The sequence below is a fragment of the Montipora foliosa genome, chromosome 4 (assembly GCF_036669935.1).
Source record: "Montipora foliosa isolate CH-2021 chromosome 4, ASM3666993v2, whole genome shotgun sequence".
Classification (NCBI taxonomy): domain Eukaryota; kingdom Metazoa; phylum Cnidaria; class Anthozoa; order Scleractinia; family Acroporidae; genus Montipora; species Montipora foliosa.
The window spans coordinates 27427004-27442924 of record NC_090872.1 but is presented as its reverse complement, the minus strand read 5'-3'; the positions used below and the strand labels follow the sequence as shown (position 1 = coordinate 27442924).

The 15921-nt window shown below is 39.7% G+C and overlaps 1 protein-coding gene and 1 pseudogene across 1 annotated transcript in view; both read left to right on the top strand.

Moving 5' to 3' along the window:
* The first annotated feature begins 7744 nt into the window (after window positions 1-7744).
* The window catches only part of LOC138000495 (zinc metalloproteinase nas-33-like), a 25216-nt gene continuing 17039 nt past the window's right edge, over window positions 7745-15921 (top strand). Inside the window, 5 exon segments of the mRNA XM_068846958.1 lie at window positions 7745-7882; window positions 8494-8596; window positions 10812-10999; window positions 14549-14716; window positions 15379-15514. Coding sequence (XP_068703059.1) covers window positions 7810-7882; window positions 8494-8596; window positions 10812-10999; window positions 14549-14716; window positions 15379-15514 — 668 coding nt within the window. The 5' untranslated portion in view covers window positions 7745-7809.
* On the top strand, window positions 12941-14263 carry LOC137999369 (uncharacterized; annotated as a pseudogene).

Sequence of the window (15921 nt, the reverse complement as noted above, 5' to 3'; positions counted from 1 at the left end):
CACAAAATCAGTGTAGCATGGATTTACGGCCCTTCTCTGATGCACTTTTCAAAATATCAGTTCCATTTTTTGCCCAAATAGAAATTCCAAGCTACAGTTTACAAATATTGATGGGACGGTTCCCATCCGATGAAAAAACCGCCTCGTCTTTTTGTTCTTTTCGAGAACGAGGACTGGGACTATTTGCGCATACACCTTTATTGAAGTGATGTCAGATTTCCATTGAAAGAGTTACTTCAAAGAACCATCCATGCAAACTTTTTGTAGGGCTCTTTGACTAAACAGGTTCCTTAGCAACCATTGTCCTTCTGTAGTTAAGTGCCACCCCCTTAATAAAGGTGCCACAAATTTAACCCTAACCTAATTATCTTACTTCCAGCTAGGGGTTCACCAAGTATCTTTGACTTGAAGGAGTCACATTAAATCAAGGATAGAATTATCCCATAAATTAATAAGTGATTACATACTAATTGATCCCTTTTAGCAATGTCTTTTGAAATCTACTATACCCTTATGATAAATAACTATATAATTAAGAATATTATTTTGGTTTCATTAAGTAAACGTGATTTTTTTTTTCAAATAGTGTATCTTGAGAGTGTTCGCATATATATGCCTATGAAAATCGAAATAAATGCAGTGAACCTGAGGTAAGACGGAATTCCACCCGACGTACCTGTCGAGATAAAATAGAAACAGATGTTCTTGAAGAGAATTCAAAACATCTGATAATGCTAAACGATGACTCAAAGACATACCTCCTTCCACTGGTTCGCTGTACGCTGCAATCTACTACTTGTATTGAATCGAAGCCTTCGAGATCGAGAATTTCGCTTAACCTCGTTGTAACATTTTCTGAGCTTCTATTACTCCAAAAGAGCGTTGCTTCCCAGTAAACTAAAAGTGTTGCTTACAAAAAGCGTGAATAAAAAAAATTCCTGCCATCTAAACACCCTATGCAAAATTTCTCCGCCAATGAGGTTTAAAAAGTCGCCTTCACTGCTAGAAGGTGTAAAACGAACGATGGAAGGTCTTCGCTTCGAACGCTACCTTTGTTTACATCACAGCGCTCGGTTGGGAAACTGGATGCTACAAAGCTCTACGGATCTAGTGCCAAGTCATTCTCCTTCTTTTCATGACGAGCGTGAAGTGCATGCAAGAGCCTGGTAACTCCCGGTTATTTTATCGGCCCCGATATTTACGGGTGCTTCGAGAAACACTCTTTCGGTCCCGATAAAGTTTCCCGGTAACGGTCCCGGTAAGTTAACGGGCCCGGTAATTACCGGGACTTTCGAGAAACAGGCCCCTGGCCCCAAGTTATCTCACAGCTCGCTTCAACAAAAGATCTACGGTGCATGACAAGGACACAAGAAACAAAGACTCACTAATTATTCCACATTAAAAATCTACTTCCGGCCAGCGAACCTTCTCCTACCGTGGCATCCGACTGTGGAACTCTTTCCCTATTAAACTTCGTGAATTAAATGAAATTGGGCGTTTTAAGAGAGAACTTAAGCAATTTTTAAAATAACTCTTACCATTATATCTCATAGTTTTTATCATTCTAGTTGTAGTTTATAGTAAATATATCTCAAATTTGTAATTAACTTTGAAAAGCCAGAGTTGGAAAGTTAATAAAGTTATGATTATTATTTTTATTATTATTATTATTATTATTATTATTATTATTATTATTATTATTATTATTATTATTATTAGTACGATTATTTGGGGTGTGCATTGTCAAGGTTTCTCTCCTACACACACTCGCTCTCTCTCCTACATACACACACACACCCACACACACAAACAGTCATTTCAGCGCCTTTGGCAAGATTAATGTCGTAGCGTGTAAATAAAACGTAATTTTCCCCTTGGACTATCTCTCCATGTGTATTCGGCAATTCAAGAGCCGTTTAAAAAACGAAATTATTTTCTTTTCTGGTTTAATTTATATTCTATACAGAACGCCCCAGCTTCGCCTCCCAAGAAAAAGAAGCCGACTGATGACTGATGAAAATATCATGCCCAGTATCGAAGAATAAACAGTGCATTTTAGTTTAACTGTTGTCGTCTCCTTTACTGTGTTATTTTACGCGGGACAGTTGTTAGATTAGGTATTCAAAATAATGCCTCGAAATAACTTTGCCCAAACATTCCACATTTTATGCATTTCACTGTGATATAAGCATTGAAAATTCCTTCCTCTTTGCCCCGCGTTTCGCACTATCGACCGCCATATTGAATTTTCACGCAGTTTCTTATCAATAACGTCACAAACAGAGCTGAAAAACGACTGCGCGTGCGCCAGATAGGGAGCACAAATCGTGCATGAGACGCGAAGTGTCCATTTCGATCGTTTGATCTCGTCTTCTGCCTGTGTCACTTTATAACTCTTGACGGTGTGAATTTTGGAAGTGAGATGGTGGTGATTTAATTTAAGGAGACACATCAGATCTGTGTAATATATTTGTGTGGAATTTTTGGGCCTTGAGATCCAAACCCAGTTAAATTTGTTTGGGAATATGCGCTGCAGAAACTAACCGGGGCTACGGTGAGTGTTCCATATGTGTTTTTGAAGCATGAAGTGTTCACAACGTTTGGTTCAGTTTGCACACTAGCCCATGCAATCTCTACAGTTTTCATCAACAAGATAATTTGGGCAGGGTTTTCTGAAATCACCTTTATAATCAATCATACATGTATTTACAATGCGTTAATTAAACGTAACATGTTCTAAGAGCATTATTTGAAAGTTGTCAACCTTCTCCTTGAACCAAGGCAGCAGTTCATTTAGAGTGCTGCCACTCTGCAATAGCCACTTAACCTCCTGACTGCCCCCATAAAGGCAGCTGTCTAAAAGAAAACATCTTGCCAACTTGTGAAATTGGAATGAACACAAGTATATATACTGGCTAGAACTACATATAAAGTATTGAAGTTCTTTGCCCCCGTCGCAGGGCATTTCTTCAATGAAAAGGTAAATTGGTTGCAAGACTGGCCTCTGAGATTACACTCAGAAGAAGTTCTAGTTGCACAGTAATGTGATCAATAACATTGTTTAATTTATTGCCATAGTGAGGCTTGATTACAGAATCATAAATACTTGCCCACCAAAATACCCTGTGCAACTGATACACCCATGTTCAGGAGACTGTTGGCCTGTTAATTAATGGAACATCCATATATTAGGAAAAGAACAATTTGTTAAATAAAAGTGCAAAGTCCAGGCCCTGCTTCCTGTTAATCCTAGGATTATTGACGGGGAAATACTGCTTCAAAATGGCACCCGAGTGACTTAATTGTAGTCTAGCTTCCACAATCGCCAAATAATAATAATCTATCATTATTGTAATAATGCAACACACTTGGTGTCAACATCTATGTCAAAACTTGGAAGATGGTAATTTTCTTTCCCCCTTGACTGGCCATTATTTGCAAATCTATGTTCAACCCAATGTCCAAGGCAAAATTATGGTTAGACTCAAATTTAAAAGAACATGTGTTAAGGCAAACAGTTAAGGGTCATTGGTTTATGTGTGGTTTATAGTATGTTTATATGGTTAGCTCATCATGTTTTCTTTGCCTTGGTTGTGTAATAAGAATGACTTTTTGTACTAATTTTCACAGCCCCCATAAAAACTGATATGTGCAGTTTCCTGTGTCTAGGAAAATAATAATATCATTATGATATTGTAGATTACAGCATTGTAATATGCATCTCATGGACAATAACATTCATTTTCGTTTTTTGTCCTTAGGGAGATGGATCCACCTGGTATTATTTGCGGCAGTTTTGTGAAATATTAGCTCTAAAAGGAGCGAGAAGAAATTCAGCCTTTTTTTCTCGGCAATAAACCACAATAATCTTATTGAGTTCACTTTGTCCATGTTGGTAGTGTGGAACAAAAGACTGGATAAAGTCACTGAGAAATCCAGACAATGCTGTTGAGTCTTAAGCAGTTTCTTTAGTACTCTTCACATTGTCAAACTTTTCAGTTTCTTCTTAGAACTGAATACCAGTCCTTAACCTTTTTTCGGTTATGAACTTTTTGGACCGGCACAGAACTTTAAGATGCCACTTTTTTAAATGTTGTACTTATAAAACAAAACGGGGACAACATATTCAAGCAAAAACATCACAAATGCATGTTGTTTGCACCTGCACGCAAACTTTGCGAATGCTTTTGATCTGATGAGTTGCCAACCCAGTAATGCTTCAGATACATGTAGTGACGTCGAAACCCAGAACACCTCCAAACACATTCAATGACAAGTTGTCAGAGAAAAAATTAAAATTAAAAACAAACATCTTCTTGAGCATTGGGACCCACATGGAATAGCCCTTGCATATGTGTATTATACTGATGACTGGATTCCATGTACTTAATATACAATCATCTTTTTAGGATAATACCACCTACGCCAGTCGGCAGATAAGCCTAGAGTGAACTTCTTGCTATACAGCTGAAAATATTAATTTTGTGGAATGCCCCTTTCAGGGATGTTTCCTAGTTGTCTATGCTCTAAAGATTTTGTTCAAACTCATCAAGTACAATGTAGCATGCATGTGTGCAATGTCTCAAGTTTAGATCAGTTTTGCAATATGCACTGTGTTGTCTGAACTGATCCTTGTAAAATTTTTGTAGTTTCTTGTAAATTGTTAAATATGGAAAAAAAAAGGATTTACTTTCTGAAAGAAAAATAACATTAATGACGTCTCTTGATCAGGTTAGGATCTGATGAATTTTTATTTTAAAAGGCAAGCAAATCAAGGGGCAAATTAATTTTCTCTGAGCTGTTTAATGTCATTAAGTGGGCTTTCCAGGATGAAGCACTTTTTTGCCTGCTCTCTGTGTATCATACAGTGTATAATCTTTTCACCGATTTATCTCAGTTTCTGTTGGGGCCGGCTTTCATCTCTCTTCTATAAATTTAACAAAAGATGCTGTGTAAAGAGCGAAAGATGTATTTTGTTTTCATGATAATTATAAATTCGTATTAAAATTTGGAGAAACGTGGAGCTCAATTTGCCTAAGTTCTTGCATCTTTGCATACTCCATTTTAATATCGCTTTCAGCATGCTTGCCAAAATATCTTTTGTAAGCGTGTCACCATTCACCACCCGGTCTATAATTCACCAGTTGTCTTCCTTTGTTGTTCAGAGTATTATAGAGAGTATCTGGAACGTCATAAGGTTTTTCAATGTCTCTTTACCAACACAGACAAAGAGGCATTGTCCTGTATCGCAACCACTCGGCGAACTAGTCTCCACCGATAAGTTCGAAGCTCTCACCAATTCCACCGGCCGAACATCGCCAAAACAGGGTTTAAGGAAATTTCTGGTCCTCCCAGAAAACCAACAACTTGCAAAAACCGTTTGAGAAACTTGCGACAAAAGCCAACACTGTCAAAAAAGTAAGCATTGCAGCGCTCGTTACCTCCATTCACCGTATAGTCACACGAAAGGTGCATTTACCGCGCGAAAACAATTTGTACACCACTTCAATTTTTGGAAAAACATCAAAACTCGTCAAAAATTGCGACAAAATCCTTATCTTTCAAACAGCAACCTTATTTTTTTGATTTAATCAACGGCTGTCATTCTCCGGCGAACAAATAGTCTTTTTGAATGGGCGCGCCCTTGAGCCTGCGTTTCGTGCCGCGGATAAGTGACTTTCGCAGCAATCTCGTACCCAGAGTCCTCGGGCTTTTTGGCCAGCGGGTGAGCGCCCGGAGAGACTCTGGGATAATCGACTCATTTTCCCAGAAAACGTGGGTTCCGGTCTTATGACGTATGGTTGAGTTTAAACGGAAGCAGAAAAGAGAAAACCGTTAACAGTAGAAGTGGCGGGTTGAAAGTGTTCGAGAAACAGGAATTTTAGCCTTACACACAAAGAAACTGGAGAAATGATCATTCGCTTGCTGTAAGAGCAAATGAAGATGAAACCTCTGACACTTTCGGTGAGTGTATTTTTGGTGTTTCAGCGTACATTCCATCGTTCAGAATGCAATGAGAATGCCATCGAGCAAGCAACACGATCGATAAATTTTTTGTGGAAACGGCACAAATGTCCTCTTCTTCTACAGTTTGATGTTTCCGTAATTCTGAATGGCTTCGACAAGACCTTGTTCCACGGATTTCGCCTCAAAGAGACTGATGTTTCCCACGGTACTTTTGCAACAGCAACAGTAATCACTTTTCAACAGCGTGAGAAAATTCCCGTGCGGTATAAGACATAGTTCAAACCTCGTCGTTTTATTATTTTTGTGATTTATATATTTCTGAGGAAGAAAAAATCAAACAGCACTGAAACTAGTTTTAGATTTTGAATGTCCCTCCAAATTCTGGGGCTTCCGAATTACTTACCGACTTCCTGTCGGACTGCCATTGCTACGCAATCGGCCAATCAAAAATATAGTTCAAATCGATTATCCCAGAGTCTCTCCGGGCGCTCACCCGCTGGCCAAGAAGCCCGAGGACTCTGGGTACGAGATTGCTTTCGCAGACGTTTTTCAGCTCTGTCTAACGTCACGTGGACGCGAATTTGAGCAGTGATTGGCTAATGGTTTGTTTTAGTAGTGGTTAACGATCCTGGACTGGTTATTTACAGCCGGAAAGCAAATGCAAACAACATATAAGTTTCTGTCCAAACGCCAACTTCTGAGTGCTCATGAATAGTGTAAAGAGCCCGTATGATAAAATGCTTATTGACTGAGTTTAGGTCGAGACGGACAGGAAAATATTTGGCCCGAGGTCATGGCGCACGGACCTCGCTGCGCTCGGGCCGTACGGCATGACCTCGGGCAAAATATTGTCCCGTCCGGCCCTTCCACTCAGTCAATAAGTACATATTCTTGCTTGTTGGTATGTTGGCTGATTATGTCCTTGGCTGTGAGATTATCCTCAGAATTTTGTATTTGCCCTCGAAGCTTCGCTTCTCGGCCAAACATTCATTTTTTAGATAATCTCTCAGCCGCGGACATTATCAGCCGACATACCAGCCGCCCGAAGGGGTTTATTTACTAATTCAAGTACCATGCTCTACAAATATCAGTAACTGTAAGCATCAGTTTTGTTGATTTTACAAAATAGATCAGGGAAGATTTATTCATAATTTGTGGGAGCTTTTAATAAAACTGAAATTATCCCACTCGCGTTTGTTGGATATGAAGCCGATCGGCGTTACGCGCCTCGTTGGCTATCTACCATCTCATATCTAACGCGCACTCGTGGAAAAATTGTTAAATAGCTCGCGGCGGTAGGGAATTTATAAAAAAAATGTTTCCATGGTCGTCGCTGCGAGTCAGCTAGTGAAATCTGCACCGAGATGTTACACGGGAAAAAAGGACCAGGGGCGCGACGCAAGTGTCCCAAAGCTATAGGAAGCACTGTCAACTCCCACTTGGGTAACATGCTATTTCACATTTAGATGATGCTTGCGCCGCACGCGTTGCAGAGCTTATGATGTCTCTATTCGATAGTGTAATCATTGGCAAGAGAAAGCCAATCTGAAACTGACTTTGCTACGGAGAGTCCTTTTATGCCCGTTAGGGATGACAATTTTGTCTCGTTTCGTTCTCAAATCAGCCGAGTTGGCATTCGAGTGTCTATACTCATATATAGCCGTTCATGATAAATCTTTTGTTTTTTAAGCCAATAAATATTACTAATTTATAATTTTAAGAGATACAAACGGGTGACTGATTCACTCAAGAGCACAACCAGCGCGTGGAGAAACAATTCACTTTGATGTTTAAGGCTATCCAATAAAACCTGTGAGCGATGGATAACCAGGTCTAAATGCCATGAAATTTGTGCAGTATTCAATTTTCATGCATGTTTTCCTAGTGGTTGCTGGTAACACAGTTAAAAGAGAGGGTAAGTACCTTCATAATAATCACGAACCCTTTCTGCTGTCTTGCTTCATCCATTTTAAGAGCATCAACATCGCAGCGGTCAGCTATACAATTTGAATTCTAAAACTGCAAACAACCATGTTAAGAGGTTCTTAATTTTGTCCAACACTAATTGACATCGTACAACTTACGAATGCGTCGAAGAATGTATTTTGTAGCATTGAGCTCTCGCTACCCGTTAGTGCCTTAAAAAATGATAAATAACAACATTGCTGGTTGTCTTAGGTTATTTTAAACTGTAGCCTCCCTTTAATTAAAAGTTCGCGAACGAGGCAATTTCATTGAGATTTCGTTCATGCAACTCCCGTTGATATCCGACTAGTTTGGAACCAGAACAAAATTGATATGACAAATAATGCGCTTTTAAGGAACTCGGCAAAGAACGAGGCAACAAATGAATGCAGGTTATAGTAGATTCAATCCGCTCTTTGCTTAAAGCACAACTTTCCAACAAAAAACATTACCATAGATTACTGAACAACATTGCTGACGGAAAGAACGCGAACGATCCGAAGGGAAAGTTCAGTGACGTAACATATGACAAAAATTAATTGAACATAGTACTATTTTAAGGTTACGTTGGCCTGGGCTGCTGGCGCCTCCCAAGGAACGATACAGCCGTGGCTGAAAGCCTTGAGGGATCACAAACCAGTTTGGAGGGATTATACTGGGACAGGTGACTTAAATTATTGTTATGACCCAATGCTGATTTAGAACTTTGCCATGACTAGTAATCAGAGCAGATAATTTTCGATAAAGTGACTGGTCAAAAAGGTGAAATGCGGCAGCTGAATTTGGTTGGCAAGAACCAATGGAAATTTTGCCCAAGTGTAATGAACTCGTTTAAATAACCTGAGTTTTAAAGCTAAACTTAGCTAATGACAAAATATGAAAGTGCACTAGGATTCTATTCGTCAGATATCTATAGACATTAGTGAAACGTGGACATTCTATCTATATCATGAGAAACCTTGCAAAGGTCTTTTTGAGTGGTTCAAAGAGTAACCCTAACCTTACATAATTGGTAATGGTAATGGACTTCTTTACCGCACATATATTACATGAGTCTCATGGCGATTGACAATTCTCTGAAAGAAGACCACCAACAACGGGGGTCTTGACGATCTCCCGCACGAAAGTCCGACGCCACCAGTGTTACACATAGAATCTAAATGGGCAATACCCATATAATCTAAATTTAGATCAGTGAGTGCAAGCCATCTCAGATGATCATCCGAGTCATCCAACCATGCATGCACCGTATTTAGGTCTAAGCACCCATTTTGAATAGTGCTGATAAACTGTGTTTAAGTCTAAACCCCCATTCTAAATAAGCACCCATCTTAAATCGATTAGTTTTCAATATTTGTAATGGGTCTCTATTTAAATATTATAAAAATTCGCCTTCGTTCAGCAGCGTGCTTCGATGGTGTGGTGGTTATCGATGATTCTTATGCGTGGCTAACGGACTACGTTCAATCTTTTTGTCATCCATGTCCGTCGATCATCTTAAACCAAAATTTTCCTTTTTTTCCCTTTTTTTTTTTTTTCCTTTTTTTTTTCCTGACGAGAAAATTTAGTATAGGGTAAACTTCATGTAATTAAAGTGAAAAAGGAAACACATATTTAATGAGTTGCTTGGATGACTCGGATGATCATCTGAGATGGCTTGCACCCACTGATCTAAATTTAGATTATATGGGTATTACCCATTTAGATTGTGTAACACGGGCGCAACCAACTGAAAAGCTGGTTGTCGGTAACGGCCCTAACTGTATAAATCTAATTAGTATATACCACACAAGTGAGGGATAGTGCTCTCCGCGAGCGCTGATTGGCTAACTCGGACGTGATTACCAATGTACTTTTCAGCTCCGGCGCGGGAGATTTAAAATTTCCGACAACATTTTACAATAATAAAGTGCTTGTTTGGTTCAATCGCCTTTTATTTAGCTTGTGTGGTATATACTAAAACAATTATTCAGCTCAGTGCGATGAAAGTGGTGGATATTTACCTCGACCCCGGTGAATAATTGTGAACTTTAACCCTAATCATGTTGTTGCAACTAAGTAGTTGGCATTTAGGCCTAAAAGAGAACTTTGAGTCAACTTATCCCAATATGCGTAAATCGGCCTGGGCATCAGTGCAATTAAAGAAATTAAGACTGCATGCACTGTTTTGATCATAAATATCAGTATCACAAAACACGGAAACAATATTTGTTATTTGTTTTGTTTTGGTTTGTTGTGTTTGGTTTTGTTTCCCTTCCGTTTTTAAAATGTGACGGCAGTGCAGTGCAGTTCATTATGTGTAGTTTTACCAATAACTCACTCCTACTCCGCTATGCAGCTTACCGTTAACTCAAGGGTAATTACTTTTAAACGACACAAATCAATGTTTCCTAACAAAAAAAAAAAAATCATCTGTCGAGCAAACATAATTTAAGGTACAAACAACAGAGATAAGACTTTAAAAAGTTGTTAGGCTGAACAGTTTTCAAAATCAATTTTAATCTTCTCCAATTTTGTCCAACCCTGCCTCCTGTTGTATTTCCTGTTTAATTTAATTCAAACCTTCCTCCAGTGTTTTTTAGAAGCTATTTTAATGTTTTGCTTGATTTGGTTGCCTGTCCCCAGTCATTGAAATTTTCTAAATTTCTTGACACAGCGCCTTTAAATTAAGCGTATTACTCTTCGATGGAAGGCATACGAGAGTCACAAATTGGAACTGCAGATATGCAGCGATATTCTGAGCCAAATATCACCGCAGTTCATAGCACAATTTAAAAATTTCTGAGGAAGCTTGAAAAAAATCCAAGCCTTCTTTCAAGCCTGGATGCGGTGAGGTTTCGCTTTGAAAATTCTCAATGCTGCGCCTTACTGTTCCGCAGAGTGTCTCCGGTCTCAAAATGTGCAGAAGTCGCAAAGGATCATGGATTCCTCTTCTTTGCGCTCCGTAATGGAGGTGATTGCTTGGCAGGCTCTTATCTTCACAAAAAATTCAAAAATCATGGAAAATCAGAAGATTGCTTTCTAGGAAAAGGAGCTCATGAGGCCGTAAATGTATATAAAATAACAGGTACATCATTAATTAAACTACGAAAAAAATCACCAGCGAAATTTATTCTTTTCCCTGGAACAATCCAGAGAATGTAATCCTTTTCTTCAGAGAACACGCAAATAAAAACAAACACCGGAACTTTTGCTTCTATCTCAGAAGCTTCATCAGTAATGAGATGTTAATTTGTGAAAGAAGGTTTCTTATTTTTCCTTTTAACACCCTTATCCTTTCGGATCATGTGACAAATGGTGATACAACGCTGAGGGATCGTCCGCCATTCCTTTTTAACTGTGGTTGTTTCCTTCTGATAAATATTGCATCTTTAACTAATTGCTTTAACTTTTCTCCTTTTGGACTGGCCACCTTACTGCTGATGAAGCTTCTGACATAGAAGCGAAAGCTTTATGAGACGGTAATACACTGTAGTGTCCCGGTTTGACCGGTTTAGAACAGAGCAAATACGGACGGAACGGGAGTTTTTCAATGAAAGAAATTGTTTTCAACACATTACAAAGCCTGAGAACTTAGATTGTCATCACTTGTCACTCTTTTTTTTTATCCAATCAAATAAAGGACATTTGGCTAACTTTTTGTGCTGTTTACATCGTTCGTACGCACCCTTAAGGACAGATGATACATTTTTTTAGAAACACTCATTACCAAATAACATTGAAGCAAAATAACACCTTTTTGTAGTGGAATAATAAATCTCTCATTCGATGGTTTAACATATAATACTCGCGGACATTTTGCTCATTGCTCGTATTTTTCCTCGCCCTGCGAGGCTCGGAAAAATACTACGCAACTCGCAAAATATCCGCGCGTATTATATGTTAAACCATCGAATATGATGTATCTATTTAAAGTTCAAACAACTATCATGGGGCACAGGGATTCGTTCCCTTGCCTTGCGTTTGTTCACAGGTAGCCCAAACTCAATATAGGAGTATCTGTATTGTACTATGGAAGAGTAGAAATATAAGGATTTGGACTCACGATTGGTCACCATTGTGCCCAATGACCAATCGCGGGTTGCTAAGCGATCTTCCAATGGTTTGGGTAACGCAGGTGGTAAATAAAGCCTAATTCGATGGCTCTCGGAGCAAATGTTTGCAGAGTTTGGTGGCCTTTAAATCCTTCTCAGTGTAGAAGCGGCTCGAATGAAGAACACGAATGGGTAGCGGACGTATCGTCCGTGATCTACGTGGAAGTTCGGGGCGATCGAAGTCTTTTCCTTCGCTGATTCCGTTCGCCGGCGTCTCCTCGGTGCCCCACCTTGGAAAAGAACATATAGAGGGAAAAGAAGAGGAACCAAAAGCCACCCACCTAATGTATCTACTTCAAAAAAACGGCAAAAATACAATTGTTGGTCAAACAAGTTTTCTAACTGATTTGAAATCTTTTCAATTGTTTGTTTTCACTTCTAGAGTGTTTTTTCCTGGAATGTCGTTTTCGGAAAAACAACATTGAGGGTAAAACAAGGTAACGTCGGTTCGTTGCCATAGCAACAGGTTTGTTTACGGGTCGTTTTGGGTCAGGAAACGCGCATAATATCGCAATTTTCGCCATGATTTGCCTTGGGAGACTAGGATCTAGTTTGTGTTTCTGACTTCGTTCCCAGTGTCTTTTGCGCAAACCGCCGCCACATTTTCTGGTTCGTGGATCGTGACAATGTTCGTGGATCGTGACAATAAATTTGCTTTTCAAAGGCGAAGGAAAAGAAAGTTTCATGGGAATAGATTTACAAATAGCAAGAATTACAATAACAGAGGCTTTGTGGATGGAGAAAGCAGTTCTCCTTTGCTTGAAGATGAAATCAGTTCGTCGAATACTCGAGTTGACGATGAAGCAAAAGAATGTTTGTCTGCATCTTACCGAAAGCTAAAAGAGGAGATCGAAGAAACGAATCGAGTAGATAAATCGGAGAAAACGTCTACTTCTAGCAGTGATCCAACGATTACAGGGTTCAGACTCTTTGACATGGAAGTGTTGTGCAATGTGCTCTCGCTATTGCGGTGTCACGAATGTGGTGAGTTGAGTCTTTTGATTATGGAAGATGAAATTTATAGAAAGGGCTGTGCCTCAAGTTTGCGTTTACTGTGTGAGAACTGTGGCTGGATTTACTCCTTTTACACCTCAAAACAACAAGGGAAGAGCTTCGAGGTGAACAGGCTCATTGTTTATAGCATGAGAACCCTTGGAAAGGGGCTTACTGGTGCTAAAAAAAATTGTAGTTTGATGAATATGCCCCTACCACCAGCTGCAAACAATTATGCGAAGATTTCGAAGGTGATTACCACTTGGTTGCAGTCCATTGCAAAGGAAAGTATGAGCAAAGCAGCTGAGGAAATAAGAATTCTAAAGGGGCAAAACGACCCTCCTGTAACTGAACCTGTTGACTGTGGTGTTTCTTTTGATGGCACATGGCAGAAACGAGGGTTTTCATCAAGGAATGGATGTGTTACTGCCATCTCTATTGATACAGGAAAGGTGCTTGATGTTGAAGCCCTTAGCCAAGCATGTAAGCAGTGTGAGGTACATGAACATTTAGAAAAGAACAGTGAGGAATATCGGAGATGGCAGGCAGACCATACCACCTGCAATACCAATTTTAAAGGTTCTACACCAGCCATGGAACCAGAAGGTGTCAACCGTATATTTAGGCGCTCTGTGGAACTTCATAACTTGCGTTACATAGAATATTGCGGAGATGGTGATAGCAAAAGTTTTAGTAGAGTAAAGGATGTGTACCAAGCTTCAGGAATTACAGCTGAGAAGAAAGAGTGCATCGGCCATGTGTAAAAAAGGGTGGGCACAACACTTCTCAAGTTGAAAGCGCGAAAACCCAGGATTGGGAGGGAGGGGCAAACTAACTGATTCAACAATTGACGAGCTCCAGAATTATTATGGTATTGCCATTCGTGCCAACGTGGGGAACTTGACAGGGATGAAAGAAGCCACCATGCCAGTTTAATGCATTGTGCCTCCAGCTTGCTGGAAAAATGTTAACATGGAAAAACTCAAAACCAGAATGAGGCTTTGAATGGTATGGTCTGGCAGCGCGGCCCTAAGGAAGTGTATGTTGGCAGAGAGATTCTTGAAATGGGCTTGTATGATGCTGTTGCTCACTTCAATATTGGCTGTTCTGTTGTGTTGAAGCTTTTTGATGCTCTTGGCATTCCTCCGGGAAGGTTTACTAAAACTGGTTGCAAACAGGAGGATCGAGCACGTGTTCACCTATCTCAGAGGAAATCCTTATATTTCTACTCTTACGTAATATAGTACACTACAGATACTAATATATCGAGCTTGGGCTACATATAGTCTCATCCTCTTACTTCAATCTTGAAAAATATTGCTGCAGCAGTTTGTTTGTCATAACTCCAGTGTAACTCCTATAGTATTACCCAGGATAATTTCTCTTCGAGAAGAGAGGGCCGTCTTTGTTTTCCACGCACAAACTTTTTTAAAAACCGCAATCAGAGATATGTTGCAGAGAGAGAACAATGGGTATATGTATTGAGTAGTATCTATGCCTTATAACGTTATCATGGTCATTGTCGACAGGAGCCATTCCAGCCGCAGACGACTTTGAAGGCGACATTCTCCTAACTAAGGCCACAAGAGCTATGACAACATCTTTTAATCAAGACGTTGCTTCCGCGGGTGACTGGGCAAAAGCAGACTTTTTATGGCCAGAAAGAACTATTCCATATTATATCCCACCCGAACTTGGTACGAATGTCATTGTTAGCCTCAGTGATCGGTTAAACACAGATAGACGTATCAAAACGTCATTGGTCCTCAGACCATTTTTGCTTGGAGAGCTTCCATCCTCAGAGAAAATCATGGGCAAATCAGGGCTGGCTTAAGTTTTGTTGCATCTTACGGGCATCTTGCAACAAAGTACTTAATTTTCTCATCCCGTCCCGACTATCTGCCCCTGGGTCTGCGAGGATGGAGGGCTTCCTGCTCTCACGATCAGTAGCTATGAAGTTTTTTTTTTCTGAGTGCGGCTCAGTGGCAGAACTTGCAAACTTGTTTATTATAACTGAAAAGCTACACTCTTGTGAACCTAGAACTCTCGGATATTTTGAAGACACTATACATTTATCTTAACATACAAGAGAAGAGTTTGCTTACGCAAAATGGCTTCACTTCTCCAACCTGGCGTCGTTAAGTCGAGCCAAAAAAGAATCTATGTGAAAAGAAATGCAACTGCAATTTTAATTACCATAACATGGATAGTTAGACATAAAAAGCCGCTGAAGTTCAATAGCATTGAGTAACTTTCGGTAAATAGAAGAAGAAAACTTAACTAGACGAAGAGTGTGAATTGCTGTGTTGTTGTTCTCTTTATTCACCTTACGCTTTTTTTTTGGGTCCTTATATTCAAGTTGGACACAATTTACACCACAAATTCTATCATGGAATGCGACACTGGTTTGAACAAACATGTGTAAGGTTTATTCCTAAGACTGGTCACAGAGACTGGATAGAGCTATATAGAGAAAAGGATCCATTGAGTCGCCGGTAAGTAATGTGGGCACCTGTATATGTCGGGAGAATGACCAAAACAGTGCACACCCCAATTAATTAGAACCACAATACGAAGCTACTATAAAATCTCTTGGCAACAAAAGAAAAACAATACAAATAACCTGACATATGATGACACTGTAGGAAGACAATATTACGAATGCTATGACGAGTGATGGCGATCACTCATTTCGTTGCTTCAGGTCTCATGAGACAAGTCTCAGACGCCCCAGTGGACAGCGCTGTCTGTTTCCTTGCAACTTTTTGATCATTCTTCGGGCAAAGTTAACAGCTTGTCTGCGAAAAAAACCCGAAAAGTAGATACGACATCTTGGAGTTTCGTAACAGATCTGGTACACCCTTATTGATCATGGCTATATGGCTTTATGCTGCGATATCGT